The following is a 24,888-nucleotide window of genomic DNA, read 5'->3' as shown; positions in this document are numbered from 1 at the left end:
CAGCATCAAGACTCCAGCTATGTCTTTAGATTTCACATGGGGGGGGCTGGGGGGCTGGGTGCGCAAGTCAGCAGTGTCAGGGCCCACTCAAGGTGGGCAGTGCTTCATAACTTGGTTCTCTTCACAGAAATTTCAAGAACATGAGCAAGGTGCTTGAGAATTTAAGAAAAGCCATTCTGGATCAGGCCAAAAGCCAATCTAGCCCTGCATCTTGTTTCCCACAGAGGCTAACCAGATGCCCCATTGGGAAACCCAGAAACAGGGTATGCTATTCCTACTCACATTCCCTAGCAAGTGGTATACAAAGGCATACTGCCTCTGACACTGGTGATAATACATAGCCAGTACAACCGGCAGCCATTGATAGCTGATTATCCTCCATAAATTTATCTAATCTCCTTTTCAAGCCATCCAAGTTGGTGGCCATCACTACATCTTAGGGTAGCGACTCCCCATTATTTGCCTTTTTCTAAAATAAACAGTCCCAAATGTTGTAACCTTTCCACAAAGGGGAATGGCTCCTTGACAGTTTGGTTGCCCTTTTCTGAAAGACATTTTTTTGACATCCTTGTTCAATACTGAGCTGGACAAATCAGTCAACTGACTGAATATCATCATGCTGGATTTCTTTCCCCTCCTTCCCCTAGGGAGCTCAGAGTATCCTAACAACCCATGTGAAGTAGGCTAGGCTGGTCACAGTTGAATGGGGATTTGAACCTATGTCTCCCTTGTTCTAGTCTGACACTCTAACCACTACACCACACTGGATCTCCATAAGGCAGCAGCATATGTTCACATGTATTGGCCCGGAATTCTAGGAATGGGGCAGAGTCAGTAACTGAAATTAATAAAACAACATAAGCTTGCACTTATTTAAAATATATATTAAGTACTTGCAGTGAGCATTTCCAAATGTGCAGAAGAACCACCACCTGTACAAGAGATATTTCCTACCACCATTAGATTTATTATTTATTCAAGTGCTAGAAATGGTGAAGGGTGGGAATTCAAATCCTTTGGTTATCTAGAGGGAGATATGCCATCATGCCCGGATTTCACATTAGCCCATACTTTGATGAAATAAGGTATAATGAAGAATTTATCACAGTACCTATGTTTCAATCACAGTCATCACTAGCAGTCAGTACAGTTAGGCAGCTGCTAGGAACAACCATGGTCAGTGATGCAACTGGGTAATTTTAGGCCCTGGACTTAACGTTGTTATCCCCACTTTTATTACTTCATGTATTACTTCAGTTGAGAAGCACACAACTAACACTTCCCACCCCAAATTGTCATTCTATGCTTCAGAACTGCTTCTGCCTTCCTTATAACTTTCCTGATATGGTAGAACAATAGTAACAAGAAAACCGTGTATCAACACTGATGTAAAAAGAAAAATACCTTAGAAATGACAGGTGTGAGGTGGCCTGGATTCCACTCTGCCTTAAAATCTCTACTCAAAAAGAGAGAATCTAATAAAAATAATAATAATAATAATACCCTATTTCTTCAATTCTAAGATGCACTTTTCCCCCCATATAAACATCTCTAAAAATGGGGTGTGTCTTAGAATCGCGGGTGTGTCTTAGGTTTTTTTTTCTGTTGGTGGTACTGAAATTAGTGTGCGTCTTAGAATCGATGGCATCTTACAATCGAAGAAATACGGGTAAATAATAATAATAATGATAATAATATCTCTACACTACCAAATTGTCAACATTTCTTCTATTCCACACAACAGATGGGAGAATTGTGGTGTTACTGCAGGTGGTGGACACCTCCCAGGAGAAAGACATGCAGAACACCTTGAGACAATGGCCTTCTCACCCCCGCTCCCCACTCTCCAGTACTCTTAATACTTAGTTCCCAAGATATAAGCACCAGAGGGTTCTTCACAGGTTCCATGAAGCTCTTTGAGAGTAGATGCAGAGTTCATCAGTGCATCAGAGACTGAACTCACAAATACACTAGACCTCATTAATGCACTGCTTGGGACTGAACCACATTTTATTAGGACTATCCTGCATTTTGGTCCCATTCCATCGCTAAGCCAGATTCTCCTCCATTAAAGCTAATGAAAGTTTAGATGCTTTAAATATCTTTATACTAGAAAAGCAAACGACTGCCCTCCATCTGGATTTTTACTAGACAGGCTTTTTTGCAAGTCTAGCAGGGGCGTTTCAGAGGGGGAGAGAAGGAGGCTGGAGTGGTCACAGGATAGCTCATATCCTGGCCTCGGCTGTCTCCTCCCTGCTCCACCCACTGAAATGCCCCCTTTTCTCATCCTCCAAATTCGGGTTCCTGACCTCAGATAGCAGCGAGGTTTTTCCTTAGATTTCCGTCTCTGCTCTCAGAGTTAGAAATCCGAAATATCCCCTGGCCCCTCAGATGCTGTCTAGAGGCCATAGGATTGCTCCCTTACCTGAGAAAACAATAACCAGCTATATGGTGAACGGTGTATTTGATATTTTCGCTACTAAGTGTCAATTGTAAACAAAAATTTGGCTACCTCGTTAAATCTCCATTTTTAATTTCATATTTTTTCTGCTTTTGTAAATGTTCTATAAAACCGAAGAAAAAAGAAAAGAAAAGAAAGCCTTAAAATCTTTGGACATCAGGGTGTTTTTTACAGCAGATCAAAGCAGCAGCAACAACAAAGGAAATTGACTGGTCATTGCTTATAGCTTCTTTGACCTCCTACAAGATCAATTATATTCTCCATAGTGATTTTCATCGCTATGTTGGGCACCAGGCTTCTGTGCTGGCTTCTCAGAACAGCAGGAGAATAAGTATTTAAACATCCTTGATTTTGAATTGCCTGATGTCCCTAATTCAAGATGGTTATGTATCGACAAAACATAATCAGTGTGTCTCTTATTTCTGACACCATAGATTCAGGCTCAGTTCACACATTTTAAAAAAGCCTGGGTTGTTGTGAGCACAGCAGTGTGCTGTCTAAACAACCCAGGGATGCTCCATTCCTGGGTTGCTTAGAATGATGTGTGAACCAGGAACCCCAGCTTGTTGGAAACCAGAGTTAAATCCCATTCATTAAAATGTATTATTATTATTATTATTATTATTATTATTATTATTATTATTATTATTATTTAAAAGGCCTTGAGGGTGTATCTTAAATTTTACCTGTTTGATATCTTGTGTGTTCGGAAAAAATACTTTCCCAACTTAACAGTATTAATCTTACAAATTAAGCGTTGAAATAACTGCATTCATGGGCTAAATTCATTCTGGCAGAAACTGAACCAGGTTCCACCAAAGTGTGGTGCCTTTAGATCCTTTGGACAAAGCAGGCTTTTGCTTGCACAGCTGATGTAGATACAATAAACATCTAGATGCACATCTGTATTTTTATGCTCATCCAAGCTTTACTAAACTGGCTGGAAGCATCTTTTGGTGAGAACTGAGATCCATATCCTCATCTGGAGCCAACAGCTGTTGTGAATAAGTTGCAGGAGGCTAGAGCTGAATTAAGGCCTGTGAAGTTTGAGCCAACAGGACATTAATATACGAGGTTCCTTAAAATCCACTATTAATATAGGATGACCATATGAAAAGGAGGACAGGGCTCCTGCATCTTTAACAGTTGCATAGAAAAGGGAATTTCAGCAGGTGTCATTTGTATGCATGTCACACCTGGTGAAATTTCCTCTTCATCACAACAGTTAAAGCTGCAGGAGCTATACTGCAGCTATACTGTGACCAGATTTAAAAGAGGGCAGGGCAACTGCAGCTTTAACTGTTGTGATGAAGAGGAAATTTCACCAGGTTCTCCATATATACAAATGACACCTGCTGAAATTCGTTTTTCTATTCAACTGTTAAAGATACAGGAGCCCTGTCCTCCTTTTCATATGGTCACCCTAATTAATATACATTTTAAAGTTGTTAAATCCCTTGCTGAATTTTAATGGGTCCCCAGAACTGCCCTTGAATTCACCTATTATATAAGCACGCACGCCCACACATCACCACCACATAGCAATTGCAGAAAGGCCGCTGTTCCTCAAAACAGTCTGAACCTCAGATAGTGAAGGCACATAAAGAAGGACCCAACTCCTTGATCATAAGCAGTGGTGGGTCTCGTATGAGAAAGGTGATCTCTGAGGACTGTAAGATGCAGGTTGTGAAGGATTTCAAAGGTAAAAACCAGCACCTTAAATTGAGTCCAAAAGCTAAGCAGCAACCAGTGTGACTGCCATAAAACACCTTGAATATACTCCCACCTCTCAACATCCAACAGGATGAAACGGATGGAAAGCACTGTCTACCACTAACACTTGTGTATACAAAAGTGGGCAGGGTGCACTCCAGAACTAATGAGACAACTACTTCCTTGTTTATCTCAGTCATGGACCATCCCATCCAGAGATTTAGGATTACCAACTAGCAAAGCTGCAAAGCTCTGGCTGTTGGCTCTCAGCAGTTTCAAGCAGGTGTTAAACACACTGGTGAGAAAACCAAACCTTGGAGACCTCACATAACAGCTCTTGTATATTCTGCCCCCCACAAAAAAAAAGAACAAAGCTACAATAGCAAAGTCTTTCCTTGCAGTTAAGAACTATAATGGACACCCCCTGCCAGATATTCCAGCTGTGTTCTCACCAGATGTTATGGCCCAACATATCAAAACCTACAGAGAGTCCTCAAACATTATTTATCTCCACATTGTACTTAGGTTCTTAGTCAAGTCGTTTTTCTTTTAGTCTCACTGGATTGCCTTTTGGGTAAACGATGTGTTGTGACCAGCCATGCCCACCTTGGCAACTATTTTGTGAATAGGCAAGCCTCCTATAGCAGCCACTTTGTGAGAGCGACCAGCGGCTACTAGTCCTGACAGCTATGTGCTACCTCCAGTATCAGAGGCAGTATGCCTATGTACACCAATCGCTTGGCATCATGGGTGGGAGGGTGCTATTGCACCATGTCCTGCTTTGTTGGTCCCAGGTTGACAGCAGGTTGGCTACTGTGTGAAAAGAATGGAATGAACTAGATGGAACTTTGATCTGATCCAGCATGGCTCATCTTATGTTCTTAAGATATTCTCTCAAAATCCCAAAGGTGTCCACTGACTCATAAAGGTTGGTGAGACCCATGTCCTAAAGAATCAACAGGAAGGAAGAGTACCTCGTTTCAACTTCTAGACCATGTATATTGATGGTGCTATATAAATAAATAAATAAATAAATAAATAAATAATAATAGACAAAGAATCCATCAGAGCTAGCAAAGCCATCATAGTCCACACCTATTAAATATCAAAATCCACTTGTTTCTTTATTTCTCTCTTTTTGCCTATTTCTTCTTTCCTTTCTTGTTTATTCTCATTCTCTCTCTCTCTCTCTCTCTCTCTCTCTCTCTCTCCTTGTCATTTTCTCTCTCTCTAAAATTGAATATCAACCTGGTGCTGCCCATTTGGGTGAAGCAATGCTAAAAGGATAGTCTGTGGCTGAGAGGGGATTCGAGCTGCCTCACTGGGAATCAATGAGGCATGGAAAGCTCCTGAAACACTGAAAGAATCCAGGGTGGATCAGTAGCGGCTGGAAACACATTCAAGAGAGAAGAAAAGGCCCCTGTTGCGGAAGCTGCATTTGAAGCCACACAAGCAGAGCTAGAGGTGACCAAATTCCATATTTCAATATGTCGATTTCCTGCCTTTCTCCACTTACAGGGAGCTCTGGATGGGGCGAGAGCAATTTGGAGAAAGGCATGAAAAATACTGAGCAGGGCTTAATTTCTGCAAAGGCTCACTGGGATATAAATTCACAGAGTAGGGAAAGACGAACCAGTCTATTTCTGGTCCATGTCAGTTTCGCATGAATACCTCCCTTCCATTCAATTTCCACCTCAGACTGCTATTTTTTTTAAAAAAAATAATGAATGCACAAAACCTAACATTTATTTTAGTACACCATTTCCCCAACCAACCCATTTTGTACACGACTTTTCCTAATAGATGCCTTTTTGGGTACGCAATTTTTTAATTGAAAATGGCGGCACAATGTTCAGAGGACTATGTTCTGATTGCATATTAGACTGGGAAGTGCAAATTAGGTTGACCGACTTAAACGTGCAGACCAAAAACAGTTCTCCTTCATCCCTATCAGGGTATTTTCATTGTCTGGGTCCAATGCTAAAACATGAATAAGGTACAAAAAATACCTTATGTTCTGTGAAATGCAACCAAATGCAACGTATTCCTAAGAATAGTGCAAAAAGATTGTAGGCATAGGCCTCTGCCCTGTCTACCATTATTTCTTTCTTTTATTAATTGCATTTCTATACTGCCCAATAACTGAAGCTATAGGCATTCTAAGTGCTGGTTTGGACTGCAATCCTATGCCTACTTACCTGGGAGTAAGTCCCATTGAAGTCATAATGGGGCACATTTCTGAACAGACATGTATGGGATTGCACTGCTAATCTATAACACCCTAAAGGCCTTGGCCCACCATATCCCAAGGATCATCATCTCTTCCATCCATGGCCAACCATGATTTCTCAGGTAGTTGTATAAATAGTTGGATTACCTCAATGCATTGTGTGTGGTGCTACATTTGAAAATGGTTCGAAAACTTCTGTTAGTCCAAAACAGAGCTGCCAGGCTATGAACTGGGACTGGTCGACGTGATTCTGAAGTGCCAGTGCTTCTTCGACAACACTGACTTCCAGTCTGTTTCCAGGCCAGATTCCGATTGTTGATGTTGATCTTTAAAATCCTAAGTATTATTATTATTATTATTATTATTATTATTATTATTATTATTATTTATTTATATAGCACCATCAATGTAGCCTGAGTATCCAAAGGAACATCTCCCCATATATATTCCTGCCTGGACCCTTGGGTCATCTTAAGAGGCCTTCCTCCAGGTGCCCCCACTGAATAAAGTTAGGTTGGAGGTTACAAGAGAAGGGGCCTCTTCAATTGTAGCACCCATTTATGGAATGCCCTCTCCAAGAAGACCTGCTTGGCACCCACACTGTCATCTTTTTGGTGCCGAGGAAGACATTTCCCTTCTCTCAGGCATTTTAGAATACATATTTTTATTCTATTTGCTGTTTTTCATCAGTTTCTATCCTGTTTTATTACATGATCCGCCTTCAGGACCTTTTGTTGTACGGTGGCACAAAAATGAATAAATAAAATAAAATAAAATAAAATAGTAAAATAAATAATTCAAAATTAGGAATTTACAATCTGGGGCACCATTACCATCCTTCCCTTGCAGACACTCCAGACTGAGCACCTGCCTGTCATGGACCCAATCCTTCAGGCACAGGACAATGCAAATCAGTGAGACTTTTTTATTATAACGAATCCCATGGCAAAAGCTTAATGGTTACATTCTTCCGAAATCATATAGCCAGCAAGGGATTGGTAATCCAATACATCTGGAAAACATCATGCTTGGGAAGGCTGAAATAGACCAATATGGAGCTAGATGGAACAATGGCTCAACTCAGTATTGGGCACCTTCATATGTTCAATGCTACTGCATCACACCACACTGTAGAAAGCAGGCAGGATGACATCACAGAGGCTCATTTTCAGCAGCAAATGTCATGATGATGTCACAATTCAGTGAGGGTGGGGCTACTCCCATGGCTCAAACAGCATGGTTGGGCCTTAATTGTGAACATTTCTATCCATCTACAACAAGGATAGGCAACAAGGATAGGCAACCTGTTTGGGGCATGGGCACATCTGGCAATTTGAGAAGCTTGTCTTGGAACCACCACAAAATGGCTGCCATGGGAGGCGTGGCAAAGGACAAGTAACCTGCCCAAAGGACTGAGTACAAGGCAGAAGAGGTGTCTGAGCCCCACCACACTAAACAACTCCTTTGAGCCCATAGTTTTCAACAGAAGCAATTTTCACAGTGATCCCAGCTGCCGGTAAGAAAATGTTGTTGTTGTTAAGTGGTAGAGGTAGGGCACCTTGGTGGGCACCTAGAAAGGTGTTGGGGTGGATTGAAGCCCATGGGCACCATGTTGCCTGCCAACGATCTACATCTTAGCCTCCATTTTCCTATCATTACTCATATTTCCAGCAAAGGCTACTTGAAGGCATGGCCACCTACTCATATACGCACTTGCCTATCCAAACTACACCATTTCTAATAATGCCATTCACCTCCTTATGAATGCTAACGCATTAGAGCATGCGCCTTTATAGCCTGAGAGCCAAATTCCATTTCAGTGAAGCTCTTGGGGTGTGCATTCTAGTGATCGACGGGGCCGATTATTGCCACTAACTGAGCCTTAGAAGAAGCATTTCAACCTTTTAGGATTGGGGTGAACCCAGCAAACGATCAGTAGTTGAGGGAAAGAGGAAGGGAATGTGGCAATCTGGGGAACCCTGTAGAACCAGACTGGGACCCCAGGGAGGCTGGATTTGGCCCTCGGGCCTGAGATTCCCTACCTCTTATTTAAAGGGAACCTTTGACCTCTCTTCTGGAAGCTCACAGGGGAACAAAAGGTCTTCAGCAATTGATGGGGTGTGGTGGAGAACCTCCGGCCTGGTCCTCTGGAGTTCTCCAGAAGGTGCCTGGAGCCTGAGAATCCACACCCCTGCTTCATACAACACACCTAGAGCCCCTTTTCACAAACACATAGCTCCAGAAATACTAGGTGTTCCCATTCTGCCACACGGCCTGCGTTTCAACCTTTTCACATACTAAAAGGCCACGTTTTCTCTTCTCTCGCACATTACAGGCTTCTGCCCCAATCGTTCCTTTAAACTATGACAGACACACTCTAGAGCCCGTCACACACACACATTCTTCATATCCTGCCCATCTCGATCCACACCTGAGGCTTGGCATATCACTAAAACTGAAGACAGGGAAAGTCACAGGGTGCCTGAAAGGTAATCTGACTCCCAGCTAGGAAGAGTAAATGGTGACATCGCTTCTTGGCTACTATGTGGGCCTCCGACTGAGAGGCAGCAACAATTTATGTAGTTATTACGGGGATTTATTTATTTTTCATTCGGGGTTAATTAGGGGGGGCTTGCAAATGTAGCAGGCTGACAAGTGCTTATCTGGCAATGGTATAGTGCAGCTAGGAGCAGCACAAACCGGCCACACGTAGCTTTCCGCTGACAACAAGTTTGCTGCCCTGGTAATTCTCCCGAAGAGCTCTGCGACAGACTATCCGCACTGCTTGGCTGATATTCCATTCTTACTTGTAGCCTTGCTCTCTGCAGCTCTTAAATGCACTTTGAACCAACAACCTCAACTGTCTTGGTCCTGTTTGGGATGGCCAGTGGGATGCTGAACAAGGCCAGACTTTTCAGCGGGAATTACACAGCAGCACAAAGCAGGAATCAGGTAGGAGGTACAGGTGCCAGGTAACAGAGACAGGCTCTGAAAGAGTCAGAGGAACTCAAAATGAGATGGACATTGCTTTGGCAGGGGTCAGAGCTCACCTGGCATGTCTGTTGAATGGCCAAGCCCTCGGGGGCCCTTAACTAAGAGAAAATGCCTTGCTGGACCAGACCGAGCGTCCATCTAGTCCAGCACTCCGTTCACACGGTGGCAATCAACTGTCAGCCAGGGACCAACAAAGCAGGAAACAGTGCAACAGCACCCTCCCACCCATGTTCCCCAGCAATTGGTGCTTATAGGCTTACTGCTTAAGTTGGTGCCAAAATGGCACCACCTATTTACCACCTATTTACACCACCTATTTACTCCGGCGTTTTTACTGCAATGCAGCCTCCCAGATTGTCTTGCATTTCCTGTCTGATACCATCTAACCTTCTGAGTGTCTCACTGACCCCTCTAAGCCTCTGTATCCTATCCTACCCACTTATATATCCACGTCAGACAAATTCCTCAGTTCATAAACTCTGCTCAGCTGTTGGCTTCATTGTTGGTGCAATTGCTGAACCTGTTGCCAATCAGATGTGCACTAAGAATAGCAAGCTGTAATACCTACTCCGGAGGAGAGATAAGGACAAAAATGTCCCATAAAATACTTTAATTCTCCACTATTTGTGGTGACAATAAGGTCTGCAGACAAGAGTAGTTGTGGTCTACATATGAAATGTTCCAATTGTATCAGATCTAGTTCATGGGTGTTGTTCCTGTTTTGCTATTTATTTATTTAAAAACTGTATATTTTGTTATAGCTCCTGACAAAGGACAGTACGTCTGAAACGTTGAGCAGAGCATTTTTGGATTTAAATAATAAAACAATTTTTAACACGATCATCAACCACCAGAGTCTATCTCTTCTTAGTTTTCACGCCAATCAGTTGGGCCTTCTCGATTTAACTTGTGGGCTAAAACCGAACCAAAATTGGTATCAATCTTGTCCATTGATTGGACTGCTGACAGGTCCTTCCATATTTTGTTCTACTTATGTCACTCAGGCCTGTTCTGCAATCTATGTTCTGCAATTCACTCCTGGCCCCCTTTTTAACTCACCAAGCATTTGCAATAAGCTAAAGGACATGACTAGCTTTGTTTGCGCAGTAAATACTGTGTCTCCAACGACTTAGATAAAATAAATAAGAACTGAAAAGTCCCACAGCCTTATCTTAATGGGATATGCCTCCCATGAGCTAACCCCTGTATCAGGTACTTGGGAACTCACAAAATTAACATATACAAAATGGTGCAGGTTTAATCCTGGGTAGTTGTAGCTCATCAATAGCGGAGGTACATGGCTTATCCAAAGAATTACCTAACAACAAGTCACCTAACAGCACTGAACATGGCACACAGCAATCAAACAGCAGTAGATAAGAGAACGAGGAGAACGAATTGTATTTTGCAGTGACAGAATAGTCCAGTTTGAGCACTGCAAGAATGCAATATTTTAGCAACAAAACGCCACCTTGAAGAAAGATGCCTGTATTCTGCACAACAAATGTGGCACTGCACAACGTATGTGCAAATAGCCGTGCGTTTATTACAAGAAAACATCAAGGAAGCCCCAACCTCTATTCAAAACACTGTTCTGTTACCCAGAATACAAGTATGGCTCTTCCTTGGCTAGGAAGTCAACAAGTGCCTATAGTCTCACATACCCCTTTCCCCAGGTCCTCCTGGATTACTTGCTCGATCTCCTCCATGCTGCTCTGGGGGGCTTGGCTGTGTAACACCTTGAGTGTGTGGGTGTACTCCTCAGGCAAGAGATAGTCAAGCGCTCCCAGGTGCTGTCCCACTTTGATGAAGGTGCCCCGATTGGCACAGCACAGGTCTCGGAGACGTTTTGCAGAACGCAGGTGCACCTGGAGAGAGAGAGAGAGAGAGAGAGAGAGAGAGAGAGAGAGAGAATGTGTGGAGGCTGTAAAAAAGTCAAGCTCCGTGTTAGGCATAATTAGAAAAGGAACTGAGAATGAAACTGCCAGTATCTGACTGCCTTTATACAAATCTATGGGGTGGCCACACTTGGAATATTATGTACCGTTCTAGGCACCACATTTTTAAAAAGATATTGTAGAGCTGGGAAAAGTGCAGAAAGGGGCAACTGAAATGAACAACAGGCTGGAGCAACTCTGTTATGAAGAAAATATTACAACAGCTGGGACTGTTTAGCTTAGAAAAACAGTGAGTAAGGGGAGATTTGATAGAGGTATATAATATTATGCATGTGTGGAGAATGTGGACAGGGAGACATATTTTCCTCTCTCATAATACTAGAACTCCGCAGTCATCCCATGAAGCTGATTGGCGAGAGATTCAGGACAGACAAAAGGGAATACGTCTTCACACAGCACATTTATTTATTTATTACATTTCTATACCGCCCAATAGCCGGAGCTCTCTGGGCGGTTCACATACTTAAACTATGGAATTCACTACCACAAGATGGAGTGATGGCTACCTATTTGGATATCTTTAAAAGGGGGTTAGATAAATTCCTAAAGAAGGTTTAGCAATGGCTACTAGTCCTGGTAGCTAGCTGCTACCTCTAGTAGTGGGGGTAGTGTGCTAGGGATACCAGTTGATGGGGAACATGAGAAGAAGGGTGCTGTTGTACTCGTATCTTGCTTGCAGGTTCCTGGTCAACAGCCAGTTGGCCACTGTATGAACAGAATGCTGGACAAGATGGGCCCTTGGTCTGATCCAGCACATTTCTTCTTAGGTTCTCAAGAGAGCCACAAACTCTTTTAAAAGTGTGCATCTCTTCCCAGAATTCTAGATGAAATTGTGAAGTTTTTGCTTTCTGTGTTGTTCAGAAGAATCATCATAAGGTTCCCTAAGTTTACCATAAACATCTTTGCACAAAGCAGGTGCCTTTCCCCCTAGCATGCCCTGTGTTGATGTCTGCAGTTTGCAATGCTTGGATTGCTTCCATCAGTCCCTAGATAGACCAGGGACAGATGTGTGCTAGCACCCATGACATGTGCAAAGAGTAGGCATCAGGAGTGCTCTATGAGAACATGCAACCCTCTCAATAAGCACCATGCAGATGTGCCTTAAGGCATACACAAATGTGAAGCAGAAAAGTGGATGTATGCAAAAATGTTGGCCCCAGCACCTTTGATGTCCAGTGCTCACAACTCTTCTGTTTGTGGTGGCTGCAAGCAGGAGCAGCCATCTTGGATGCCTCTGCAACCCTTCTTGATGAGGGTGCAGCAATGGCCTACAAAATGGTGGCTTTCATCCCCAGAAATAATAGTCTCACAATGAGGAGGAAGCTACAACCATGAAGGAGCATGACCATGAGCAAAGTAGTCATATACTGTTAATTCCAAAGCTAAACTATGGAATTCGCTACCACAAGATGCAGTGATGGCCACCAGCTTGGATGGCTTTAAAAGGGGTTTAGACAAATTCATGGAAGGTAAGGCTATCATCAATGGCTACTAGTCATGATGGCTATACGCTAACTCCAGTGTCAGAGGCAGTGTGCTAGAGATACCAGTTGTGGGGGACACAAGCAGGAGGGTGCTGTTGCACTCATGTCCTGCTTGTAGGCTCCCCATTGGGGCACCTGTTTGGACACTGTGTGAAGAGAATGCTGGACCAGATCGGCCTCTGGTCTGATCCAGCACAGCGCTTCTTACGTCTTCTTATGATCTGCCTGAGAAAAAAAGGGGGGGCATTCTGTTCAACTCCTTGACATGTCTGTCTCTTCTCTGCCTCTTCCCTTTTGAGTGGCAGAGATGTCATGAGGGAAAAGAGAAGGGAACAAGAGAAACTGGGAAAGAAAGGGTGCAGATGGGGGTGGGAAGAGGGAGGGATACAGCCAGAGCAGCTGGGCAGTTTGTCACAGTACAGGGAGTTCAGCCCATTACAGGGAAGCAGCTTTTATGCAGCTTGGATAATTGTCCTCAACACTGTCTCAGCAGAGGGGAAAAGCAGGCAGTGAGGGCGGGGGAGGAATATCAGCAGACAGCAAAAGCGGGGTGAGTCTTTCTATAGCTCTCCAAAATTAACCTGCATACCGGAGGAAAGGAAGGGGAGGCTGGGTGCCCTTGAAAAGGAAAAAGGCCACCTAGCCCCGACTTCTCACTTTTTTTTAATATTCTCATGTTGAGAAAGCATATATAACTGCACAGAATATCTATCAAGTCAGGGCTACTGGGAACACCCAAAATTAAGTCTGCATCTGAATACATGAGATTAAACCAAGGGACTAAAAGAAACCATGGCTGGGCATCTAACCCTGATGTTGATTCATCTTCTAAACCGACAAGCTCAAAATGGTTGTTTGTTTACTTGCTTGCTTCAATTTATTAACAAACATCCTGGGCACTTCACAGCCAGGCATCCCTGCAAAGACAGCATAGTTCTACCAGATGGCAGTTCTGTCTCATCTAAAGACAAGGAAGTACATAAAAACTAGTCCCAGTAGGATTCTTATGGGTGTATAATAATATTGTTCACCAAAGCGTGGACAAATACTAAGGGCTTTTCCTCATCAGCCTTTTAATCCATGCCTTTACCAAGGCTTCAGCATCCGGATTCTTTTCAGGATTAAGATCGGCTCCTTTACATTTTTTTTTCCAGCGGGGGAGGGGGGAGGCTTTCTCTGCCTTTCTATAAGTTTCATTACACAACTACTAGATGGTATATCAGAATTGCACAACTACACGAAAGTGTCATTTCGCCATTTCTAAATAATACCACACTTTTGTTGATCTGAAAAAAAACTGGGGAAATGGTTGCAAAGAGTGAAGGAGGTCTTGGAGGATGACTACATTGAGTAAAGAAACCACAAACTACTGTGAGTGAGCAATCACAAGCAGCCAATATAAAGGCTTTAAGAAGGCTAATCAAGGATATATGAAGAGCCACGCTGGATCAGACAAAAGGACTATCTAGCCCAGTATTCTCTTCACACAGTGGTCAACCAGATGCCCCTGGGAAGCCCACATGCAAGACCTGAGTACAAAAGCACCCTCCTGCCAGTGTTCCCCAGCAACTGGTACTGAGATACATAATATCTCTGATACTGGAGGCGATATACAGCCATTGTGACTAATAGTCATTGATAGTTTTCACTTCCTTTAAATGTTCAGATTGAAGGCAGGCCACAGAATAGATCATCCTCTATTATTTCCAAGGATGGCAACCATGTCAGACGTATAAGGCCAGGCATGGGGGAAATTCCCCAAAGTCGAACAATTTTTAATCCTGTTTTCAGTTGACTCAGTGTACCCGACTCTGATAATTCACAATCCCTGATCATGGCATTGACCGATAAAGTACAAGCTGCTACTACTACTTTTTACAACTACTTTTTACTGCAAGGTCCAGGCACTAGGCTCCCTGCACCATCCGGTCAGCTCTGTTACCGGCTTGGTCCTTGTTTACCCACAGTAGCACCCAGATAATGAGCCCAGAGCACACTGCTGTTCCTCAGCCCAGCCACACGCAGTGAGCAGAAGAACCAGTAGGGTTCTCCCCTCAAGTATTTAAGAGAAGGCTACCAGAGGCAATGCCTCGGTGTCACGCCAAGTGCGACGCTAAGTGTGCATTTATTAGAATGTAAGCCTATGCGGCAGGGTCTTGCTATTTACTGTTTTACTCTGTACAGCACCATGTACATTGACGGTGCTATACAAATAAATAATAATAATAATAATTTAGAGATGCACTTGGAGTTACACAGGAGGTGGTATAATATTCAGAACTCTCCAAGGAAGATGATCATCACATCATTTCAGAATTCATTGGTGCATGAAGACTTTTCTTAAGTCATATGAAGACTCCTCTATGGGACTTGGTCTCACTATTATTTGGTTCTTTTAACATGTGCTAGCTTGCTTTCAGCTCCTTGCTTTCTCTTTCTAAAAGTGTTTTTAATTATCTATTTGTTCTTCTTCATATGAACTATTACCATAAAGTTCTACTTCATTTGTATGGACAAGCTACCCAAGAATTTACAGCTCAGGGAATTAATTTAAAGTTTTTGTACTGCTTATATATTGATGGTTCTGTTTCCCATTTGCCTGGCTTTGAAACTGTGCAAGGAACACCCACTAGGTTTATTATTGACTCCATTAAGCTACTGAGCTGAGTACTTCCTAGTAGATTTGGGGAATCCAAAAACTTTTTAACAAATGGATCAATTGCATTTAGATGACCACGAGGTGGTATTTGATATTACTCTGTCCCCACCAGTTATCCAACAGGTACGGAGGAGTATCCCAATGAATATTACCCCAATTTCTGAACTAAAAAATAAGGAAGGTCAAGTACAGAACGTTATTTCCTCTATACCAGAAGGGATAATCCTATTCATCTGTATGTTTCTGTCCACAAAGTCCCATAGTGAGCTCATGGTTGATCAAGTTCTTGAACTCCTGGGCCCAACAGATTTAAACATTCCTGCATTTTTCATTCATCCTTTAGCCCCAGGACCTTGCTGGAGCTCTCAATTACTTCAGCAACAAATAAGCAAGATGAAACAATAATTAATGGCAGAGCTATATATCACCTCACTGAATAGGCTATGTGACAAACCATCATGGGTTTTGCCAAAAGAAAAATAATAATTTCCTCCCGAATTTATTAGGTTTTTTTTTCAGGGGGCGGGGGAACATTCAACAAAATAGTGCAAAGGCAGAAAGTGAAGAGGAGATATTTAATAGAACTTTTTCCAATGGCCTTTGACGAAGTCCCTGATCAACTGTGAGAAAATAATTATACAAGATGCAAAAACGTGGCCATTGATCATGGCCTTTTCAGTATTGACTTCAGGTTGAATCCCACACAACTGTACAATTGTTATCACTAGATCTGGAGTTGGACTTGATGCCCTCGGTGTACTATGAAAGAGTTCCTCTTATTATCCTATATAAAAGATCAGGAACCTATTTCGACAAGAGGGCTGAAGTGATTGAAACTGGAGAGGGGTTATCCAGCCCTGGTGGACATAGAAGCCTTAGTCCAGTCCCAGACTTGATTGGAGCAAGTGGCTCACTTGGAGCTTTCCATGGTGCTGAAACTACTGCCCTGCTTTGCCATCTTGCATCATTCTGCTCTATGGGGTTCTTGTCAAATTCGAAACAGGACATGGGGTCTCAATGTTCATTCAAGGCGCCCTTCCTTCTCGCTGAACCCGGTGTCAATGTGATTTATCTTTCCTCAGATGGAAGACACACCAAGGCAAGATCCAACCCTTGCCAGACTTCCCCATCACCTCTTCCACCCTGCAGCTACTCACATGTGCCAAAATTTCTTCTGGATGGTCCTCCAACCCTCCGGAGCAGATTTAGGAGGCACTGAAGAGGGGAAGGGGAAATCCATTCCACTAGCGGTTCCCTTCTGCTGGCAGAACACCACTGGATACAACCCATATTAACCATCAGAAGCTCATTTAATGCAGCAATATGTTAAGACTTGAAAATGGAACAGACAAAAATACTATTGGATTTACTGGCAAAGTACAGGACGCCTTCTGAATATGGGATCCTCTTTTCACATGTCATTAGCTAATACAGGACAACCAAGTTCAAGTCTGTGGCTGAGCCAGGAAGAATTCCTTATTGCTGTGCCCTGCTCTACTGACCTGCTTTCCAGCCAAGATATTGGTCTGCTTGGGGGAGGCGGGTGGATGAGTGGGAGAGGAGTCAATGGGCTATATGTTGATTAGAATCATTGGAGGGTGGTGGCTCCAATTTCAGTAGGGCTGTGAATCCATTCTAGGTTTCAGTCAAAACCAGCCACCTAGAATGAATTAACAGCCCCACCAAAATAGGAGCCACCAGCTTCCACTGACGAGACTTGCATGTCAAACAACAAAATGATGAGATCCACAATCTGAAGTCAACAGCTGAGGAAATGGAGTGCATAGGCAACCCCAAAGTACTAAAATTACTCCTGGTCATGGATTTCCATTTACTGATCAGTGTTACTACCATGGAACAAAAAGGATCTGATTATTTCAAACACTGAAAGATAGCATAGTTTGTATAGCTCCCTCCATGTGTGAGCCCTGGGGCAATTGCTGCCATTTCCTGTCTAAAAAACACCTCCAACCTTGCACATACACACACCTAGAACTGAGGCTTGAAAAAGAAAGAGGGGTGATTTATTCCTTCCGCCTATGAACGTAAGAAGAGCCATCCAGTCCATCACTTTGTTCACACAGTGGTCAGTCAGCTGTCAACCAGGAATCCACAAGCAACAGCACCCTTCCGCCCATGTTCCCCACCAACTGGTGCACACACAACATCTAAGGTCCTCCTCTGAGTGCCTACTCTGAGGGAAGCTTGGAGGGTGGCAACAAGGGAGAGGGCCTTTTCGGTGGTGGACCCCAATTATGGAATTATCTCCCCGACAAGGCTCGCCTGGCACCAACATTGTTATCTTTTCAGCGCCAGGTCAAACTTTTCTCTTCTCTCAGGCAGTTAACAACATTTGCTGAGTTTTCAACTGACCCCAGAATAGTTGTTTTAAATGGATATTGTTGTCTTTGTGTGCTTGATGGTTTTAAATTTTTGTGTATTTGTTTTTAATTTTCACTATTTTTAACCTTTGTAAACCGTCCAGAGAGCTTTGGCTATGGGGCGGTATATAAATGTAATAAATAAATAAATAAATAAATAATGTAGGCTTGCTGCCATTGATACTGGAAGTAGTATCAATGTATCATAACCATCAGGACTAGTAGCCCTTCATAGCCTTCTCCTCCACAAATTTATCCAACCCCCTTTTAAAGCCAGTAAGATGGAGTAGAAACCAAACTGCCTCATTGGCTCCTGACGCTGTAAAACCAGGGAGCTGAACCAGGGAGCTAGCCTTCATAAAGGCCTTTGTAAAGGCTCTTGAGGACATAGATCATAGAATGGTAGAGTTGGAAGGGGCCTAAAAGGCCATCAAATCCAACCCCCTGCTCAATGCAGGAATCTACCCTACAGCATACTTGACAGATGGTTGTCCAGCTGCCTCTTGAATGCCTCTAGTGTGGGAGAGCTCACAACCTCCCTAGGTAACTGGTTCCATTGTCGTACTGCTCTAACAGTCAGGAAGCATAGGGTGGCCACTTACGCATTGCCAAAAAATGAGGAAAATACAAATTTGCATAAAATAATCATATGCTAATTTGAATGTATAGACATAAATGCAGAAATAATTGCTCTCATTCACACAGAAACACAATACATCTCAAAGTGGTGCGGGAAACATTGACCGGATGTCCTGTGTGCCTGCCGAGTCTGCTGTCCAGGTGCCAATTGTTGATGGGCAGCTTCAAGGCCCCAGGTCTCCCTTTTGATGGCTAGCCATGGACTGGATGATGGCCCTTCGAACAAAGGACGCCTTCAGACAGAGCACTGTCCTTTGACAGCCCTTCAAATGTGGGTGGCCCTCTATAAAGTAGGACACTTGGAGGGCCTGCTTGATTTCCGGGCTTGCTGAGAACAACATAGCTAAGCATGCAGTCATGGCTGGACACACCTTAAGAAAGTGTTATACCCACCAATTTGCCACTGAGCTAGATTCAGACTGACATTTAGAAAGCAAAAGCTGAGTTTCTGGTGGTAACAAGATTCCAGAAGCTACATTTCTTTTTATTCTGAGAACAATTATAAAAAGGACCAGATAGCACCAATGATATACAGCCAGTTGCTTTATTAAAATTGCAGTCAACACTGAGAAATGAGACACTGCCACTAGTGTCAAACCCCAAAATATTGGAAAACATTAGTCATGGCTAAGAAACAGAAGCTATCTGATTGACATAATATAGTAATGGAAAAACTGAAGTAGTGATTACTGAAGTATTGTTACCATTAATTGTTTGGTATAACTTATTTTAATTATGAAAAACACTTTACAAATCTAATCCCATTTATCCTTACAACAAACCCTTAATGTTCCCATTTTGCAGGTGAAAAATGGGAGATGATTATTATTTATTACATTTTTATATCACCCCATACCCAAAGCTCTCTGGGTGGTTTACATGACTGGATTTGGACGACCTGATAACCCAACAGTGGGTTAAATAGTCAATGGTGGGTTAAATAGTTAATGGTTGGTTACTGGGTCATCTGTTGGGACTTTTTCATACCACGATTAGTTATTCAGCCAAAATAACCAACACAAATAACCAATGTTGTGCAGAGTTGATTATTTGAACAACTGTTGGTTATCATGTTGTGTGTCGGGCACCGTTGACTATTTTGTCGCACAGAATACAATTTGTCTTGGAAGGGCATTCCAAAGTTGGTTTCCCAGCACAGAAATTGACTGGCAGTAGGCTCAGGAACAAACAAAAGAAAGCACTTCTTATGATATATATATATATATATATATATATATATATATATATATATATATCATAGAATACACTGCTACAGGGTATGGCTATGGTCACTACCTCATTTGACAAGTATAAATGGCTATCAGCAACAACAGGCACAAAGTAAGTAGCCTGACAGTAGAAACCATGTGCTTTACTCTTCAAGCCAGTTTGCAAGTGAAGGAAACGTCAGGATTCCCCAACATTTTTGGTTGGTGGGCACATTTGGAATTTTGAGAGAGTGCTGTAAGTGCTCTCACAAAATGGCCGCTCTGGGGAGCTTGCCCATTCACAAAATGGCTCTCATGGTGGGCATAGCTGGTCAAAAAAAGACTAATTTCCCAGATAACAAACTGGTGAGATTAAAAAAAAGTACTATACCCAAGAACCAGAACCAATCTGAGGTATCTTACTGCCTGAAGCGAGAACATGTGCTGCAGCCCCCTGCCTGCCTAGCGCATGGCTGCTGCCACCTCCTTTACTGCCTCCTCCTCCCTTCACTGCCTTGCACCTCTTTCCAGGTGCAAGGCTCTCCAGAGAGCTTGACAGGATTCTCACAGAGTTCGCCTGAACTCTTCTGAGACCCCAACTCTTGTAAGGAGAAACTGAGGCACAAGCGATGGTTTGATGGCTGCCGTTTCACAGAGCCTGGCCAGCTCTCCCTCACTGTAGCCAATGCCATGGTGGGGGAATGGTTTGGGCAGGGCTCTCCAGAGCACCCACTGGAGGGAGTTGAGTAGCAGCAGCCCCTCTTGGCAAGAGGGAAGGGTGTAATTCACTGCTCCTCTCACTCCGCCACCTAATCCAGGCCCATCAGCCTGCATAATGATGGAGGCAGCTCTGTCAAGAACCTAAATACAAGACAGAGGTGGGATCTGCACTCCAAAACACAAACCTGTTTTTTGAAGCCAGATGCTGCTGAAGGACAGCACTTCGCTTTGCAGCATGCCAGTTAAAAAAAAAAATCTTAAGAAATAAAATAAACATCAGGAAGGGCAGGGAGCCAGGCAGGTGCCAAGAGAAGTGTCTGCGGGCACATTGATGCCAACAGGCTGCACTTTGAGATCCCAGTACTAAAGAATAAATCAGGACCACAGTAGCCTCCAGATTCAATACAAGGAAGGCCAGGATTATTTAACACAGCTAGATGCCAGGTCTCTCTAGAGACAAATTAAACGCAATATATACAAGCCCAAGATTAAACAGTACTGATAAGGAACAATCTGCACTACTCTTATACAGTGATAGGATCTATATTAACACTTGACCCTTCATGAGAATGTGCTAAACGTCTGCATAGGTTAACAATAACAACTACTCAATGCACAGCAGCAGGCAATAAAGGAAACATTCTGTTGGGGTGGATGAATGCATCAACAGGGAAGAATATTAAAAGACATGGCACCAGTGTCATCATAAGAATTGGTGATATGTTCAGTTTTGGCTATCCCACCTTGAAGAAGAACTATGGAAAACAGCCCATAATGTCTTGCACATTAAGAGGATGCTGTACCAAGCTGGATTATTTTGTTTAGAAGAACAGACATGAGGAAACACCCAGTGCTCAAAGGGCTTCTCTAAACAAGCGATTTATAGTGTACTCATAACTGGCCACTCACAGACGTTTATGGGTCATTACATGATGTTGTCAACAGCCAGGACATGTCCCGTGGTTTCCCAGGGTAATCCCGTTTTTAAAAAAACACAAAGATAATGCAGTATCTAATTTATCGTGGGATTTATTCCACCACTAGATGGTGTTTCATTTTAAAAAATAGCATTTCCTAGGAGGGAAGTTTTCAAAATCATGTGGTCGTTATTGGTTACTGTCTGAAGGAGCCCGTAGTGAACACGAAAAGACCCGAGAAAAAGAACACCTGATAAGGGTGCAGGTTTTTTTCTTCATGTAGAGACACCCAAAGAAGGGATTAAAGCTGAGCCTCTAATGGCCAAAGCCAGCGTTGCACCCTGCTGGATCTCTAATTGCATTCTAAATTCAAGTTGAAACTGCCAATTGAATAAAATTCACAAAAGCCAATTTAGTTGTACTCATTTTTACACGGTTCATTTTTAACTTGTGTGATTCACAAATGCCCCCCAAAATATGTTTAAAGGGGGCGGGGGGAATCAATTAATAGCACAGATGCAAAGTGTGCTTAGATTGCTGCAGAAATGGAATTTATAAGAATAGCAAAAACATTTGCTGTTATAGTCTCAGCAGAAACCAGTCTTGAAAGGCCATTTCACACATATTGTAAAGCAAACCCAAGTTTTCCCTCTAGCATATCCTTAACAAGGAGCTACAGCCAATCCCAGGAAGCTAGAATTCTTCCCTGATGACACAATACAGACATTTGAAAACATATGTTTGTCACCTTGACATTTTTAGGTAGGAAAAAAAACCACAAAAATACATTTGTCACACTGACATTTTTAGGAGGAGGAATCCAAACAAACAGGTAAGTGCACTTACTAAAATATACCTTAGCTAACTCCTGGTTGCTAGGAGCAAGCATAGGCTACTTGCTTGGTTACATTAAAAACCCACATCAGCCAAGACATTCTGTGCTGTCAGCCAACCAGGTTGTTCCCTCATGGTTTGTAACTGTTCAGTTATTTATTTATTTTTAAATGCTGAATTTTTGTTGCTGCTTTTAAAATAATAATTATTGGATTTATTTATCATTGGATTGATTGCTTTTGCTTTTATTGTGTACGTCGCCCTGGGAGCTCCAGCTCAAGAGCAACTCCTAAATTGGATGGATGGACGGACAGATGGATGCTCAAAGTCAACCCATGCTTGAGAGCAAAGTGTCTGCCCACTGTACATGTGGTTTTGTCAGGCAGTGCTAGCCAGGTTCTCAGGCTAACGTGTTACTTTGGAAGATAAAACTCAATTAATATGTAAATATGCATATTCAATTTAATTTGCCTGGGTATAACTGTGTGTAGTACAAAGAAATAAAGACTAAAAGGGAGGCAGGAAATTTGAGTGATATGCCACTTTGGGCTCCTTGCATATGTATGCCTGTGTGTGTATTTTTATCTCTGTGTGTATATAGACACCCCCACCACCACCAAGGGCTATAAGTGTCACAAAAAATGTGACAAACGCCTTCCTCCTAACTGACGGCACCCATTTTTACAAATTATTCTATAGTCTGGCTCTTTCACATTTAACTTCTCACAATCAATGGAATACTATGAGCCAGCCCTGCAGATACAAGACCTCAATTGTATGGCTGAATGAGAGAGAGTGAAGAAAACAAATCGTAAAGGACATGCCTTGCGTGAGGTTTAACCAAGTTGTCAGTCTTTTTCCCAATCCCCATCACACTCATGGGGTGGGAAGAGTGCAATTTACCTGGGGAGGATGGTATGTGGGACGGGTCATTCCTGCACACTTCCTCCCCCCTCACACTGCCACTTCTGCCAGCCCGCCAAACAGCTGGGTAAGGAGGGAATTTGGGAGCTTGGGAGGGAATTTGGGAGCTTAGGCATCCGTGGTGGACTACAGTCAAGGCAGGCCATGGTTTGCATACCTGTGTTTTGGGGGAGTGAAACCCTTTCTAGTACAGATTGAACACCACTCCCCCAGGCAAACGAAGCACTCACTAACCATACTTCTGTGTTGTCTGGATTGCACCTCATTTATTAGCCCTCGTCGAGTCAATTACTGTTGTAGTTTGTTAAGCTGCAGTCATAATATTGTTCTAGCAGTATAGGGTTTGGGAACACACATTTGATGGAGTAATGTGTGGTTCTGGCCTCAGGACGAAGCAGCACAACATCGCAATGGCTGTTAAAACTGCAATGCAGGCCTATATATTCGGGTCACATTACACTGACGAAAGATTATAGGAAACTCCAGATGGAGTCAAACACACTGGGAGATCTGGCAGCCCAGTGGCAGATGGAATTCAGATCAGTTTCTTTTATAACACGGCAGCCGCTGGAGCAAAAGCAGGGTGCATGGGTGCATTAAAACAAAAGGACAGAAATGAAAACGTAGAACAGATTACAAGGACAAGGAAAAATGAGACGGTGCCGCCAGTGTCAAAACCAGAATAATAGAAATCATTAGTAAAGCCCAGGAAATCACATGATTGATATAAAAAGCGCAATTTTTGTGGAGCAACAAACGTTGAGGTGGGTTGTTTTGGATTGCTTTTATTTGCTGTCTCATTTCTGAGCTCCAAGGATTCGCCGGGCTTGTGTTATTAAGCTTTTCGCCATAATGATTTAAAAAAGAAAGCTTTCTTTAAAATAAAATAAAATTGCACCGCTACAAGAGCCATGGCTTTATAGGAATAATGTGCATGTGTGCATATACAATCATTTCCATGAAATTCAAGGAAGTTTATTCCTTCTTGCCCTACAGCAGTCTGGTAGAGCACTGCAGCTGGCACTTATGCGTTGGCAGAAGCAAGTCTTAGAGCACAATATAATTTTGATTATATGGGTTGGCTAAACTTCTCAGGGAGCAAAACTACAAAGGAGTTGGGATAAGAGGGCCTTCAGACCCATTTCTGCACTAGTGGTCTAAGATCCTACAAGAATCATATGTCTATAGTCAAACCAAGCTATAAGCTTATATTTATTTATTTATTTATTTATTTATTTATTAGCCTATAGCATTTTTTCCTCCTTAAGGAACCCAAGGAAGCGTACATGATCCTCCTCTCTATTTTATCCTCATAACAACAGGATATGTGAACCGCCCAGAGAGCTTCGGCTATTGGGCGGTATAAAAATGTAATAAATAAATAAATAAATAAATAAACAACAACCCTGTGAGGTAGGTTATGTTATTATTATCATCCTATAAAGCCCTAAACAACTTGGGGCCAGTATACCTAGCATACCGCCTTCCCTTATACATACCCAGGTGACCTTTAAGATCTGCAAAAGAGGTGTTGCTGGTCATTCCCAAATGAACAGAATGTTGCCATGAAAATCCTTGACACCAGGCCTTCTCTGTAGTGGCACCCACAATCTGGAGAACCCTCCTTTGTGCAGTTTGGGAGGTGGAAAATGTAACATCCTTTAAATGTCTCCTGAAAACATATCTCTTCACACAGGCTATCTCTGGGCTGTAACTGCTGCTGGGTTTATTTTTGTTTTACATGGCATTTTTAAACTTTTAAAGTT

At 42.7% G+C, this 24,888-nt stretch overlaps 1 protein-coding gene across 3 annotated transcripts in view; it reads right to left on the bottom strand.

The window, feature by feature from the left end:
* The window catches only part of ADCK1 (aarF domain containing kinase 1), a 232,383-nt gene that overhangs the window by 164,677 nt on the left and 42,818 nt on the right, over positions 1 to 24,888 (bottom strand). For all 3 annotated transcript variants that reach the window (XR_010025105.1, XM_063118921.1, XM_063118923.1), the window contains exon 4: positions 11,063 to 11,266. Coding sequence is in view for 2 of the 3 variants with exons in the window: in XM_063118921.1 (XP_062974991.1) it covers positions 11,063 to 11,266 (204 nt within the window). In the remaining variant the exon portion in view is untranslated. The remainder of the gene's footprint in view (positions 1 to 11,062; positions 11,267 to 24,888) is intronic.

This window comes from Elgaria multicarinata, chromosome 2 (assembly GCF_023053635.1).
Source record: "Elgaria multicarinata webbii isolate HBS135686 ecotype San Diego chromosome 2, rElgMul1.1.pri, whole genome shotgun sequence".
Lineage (NCBI taxonomy): Eukaryota > Metazoa > Chordata > Lepidosauria > Squamata > Anguidae > Elgaria > Elgaria multicarinata.
This window is presented reverse-complemented; position numbering and strand designations above follow the sequence as displayed.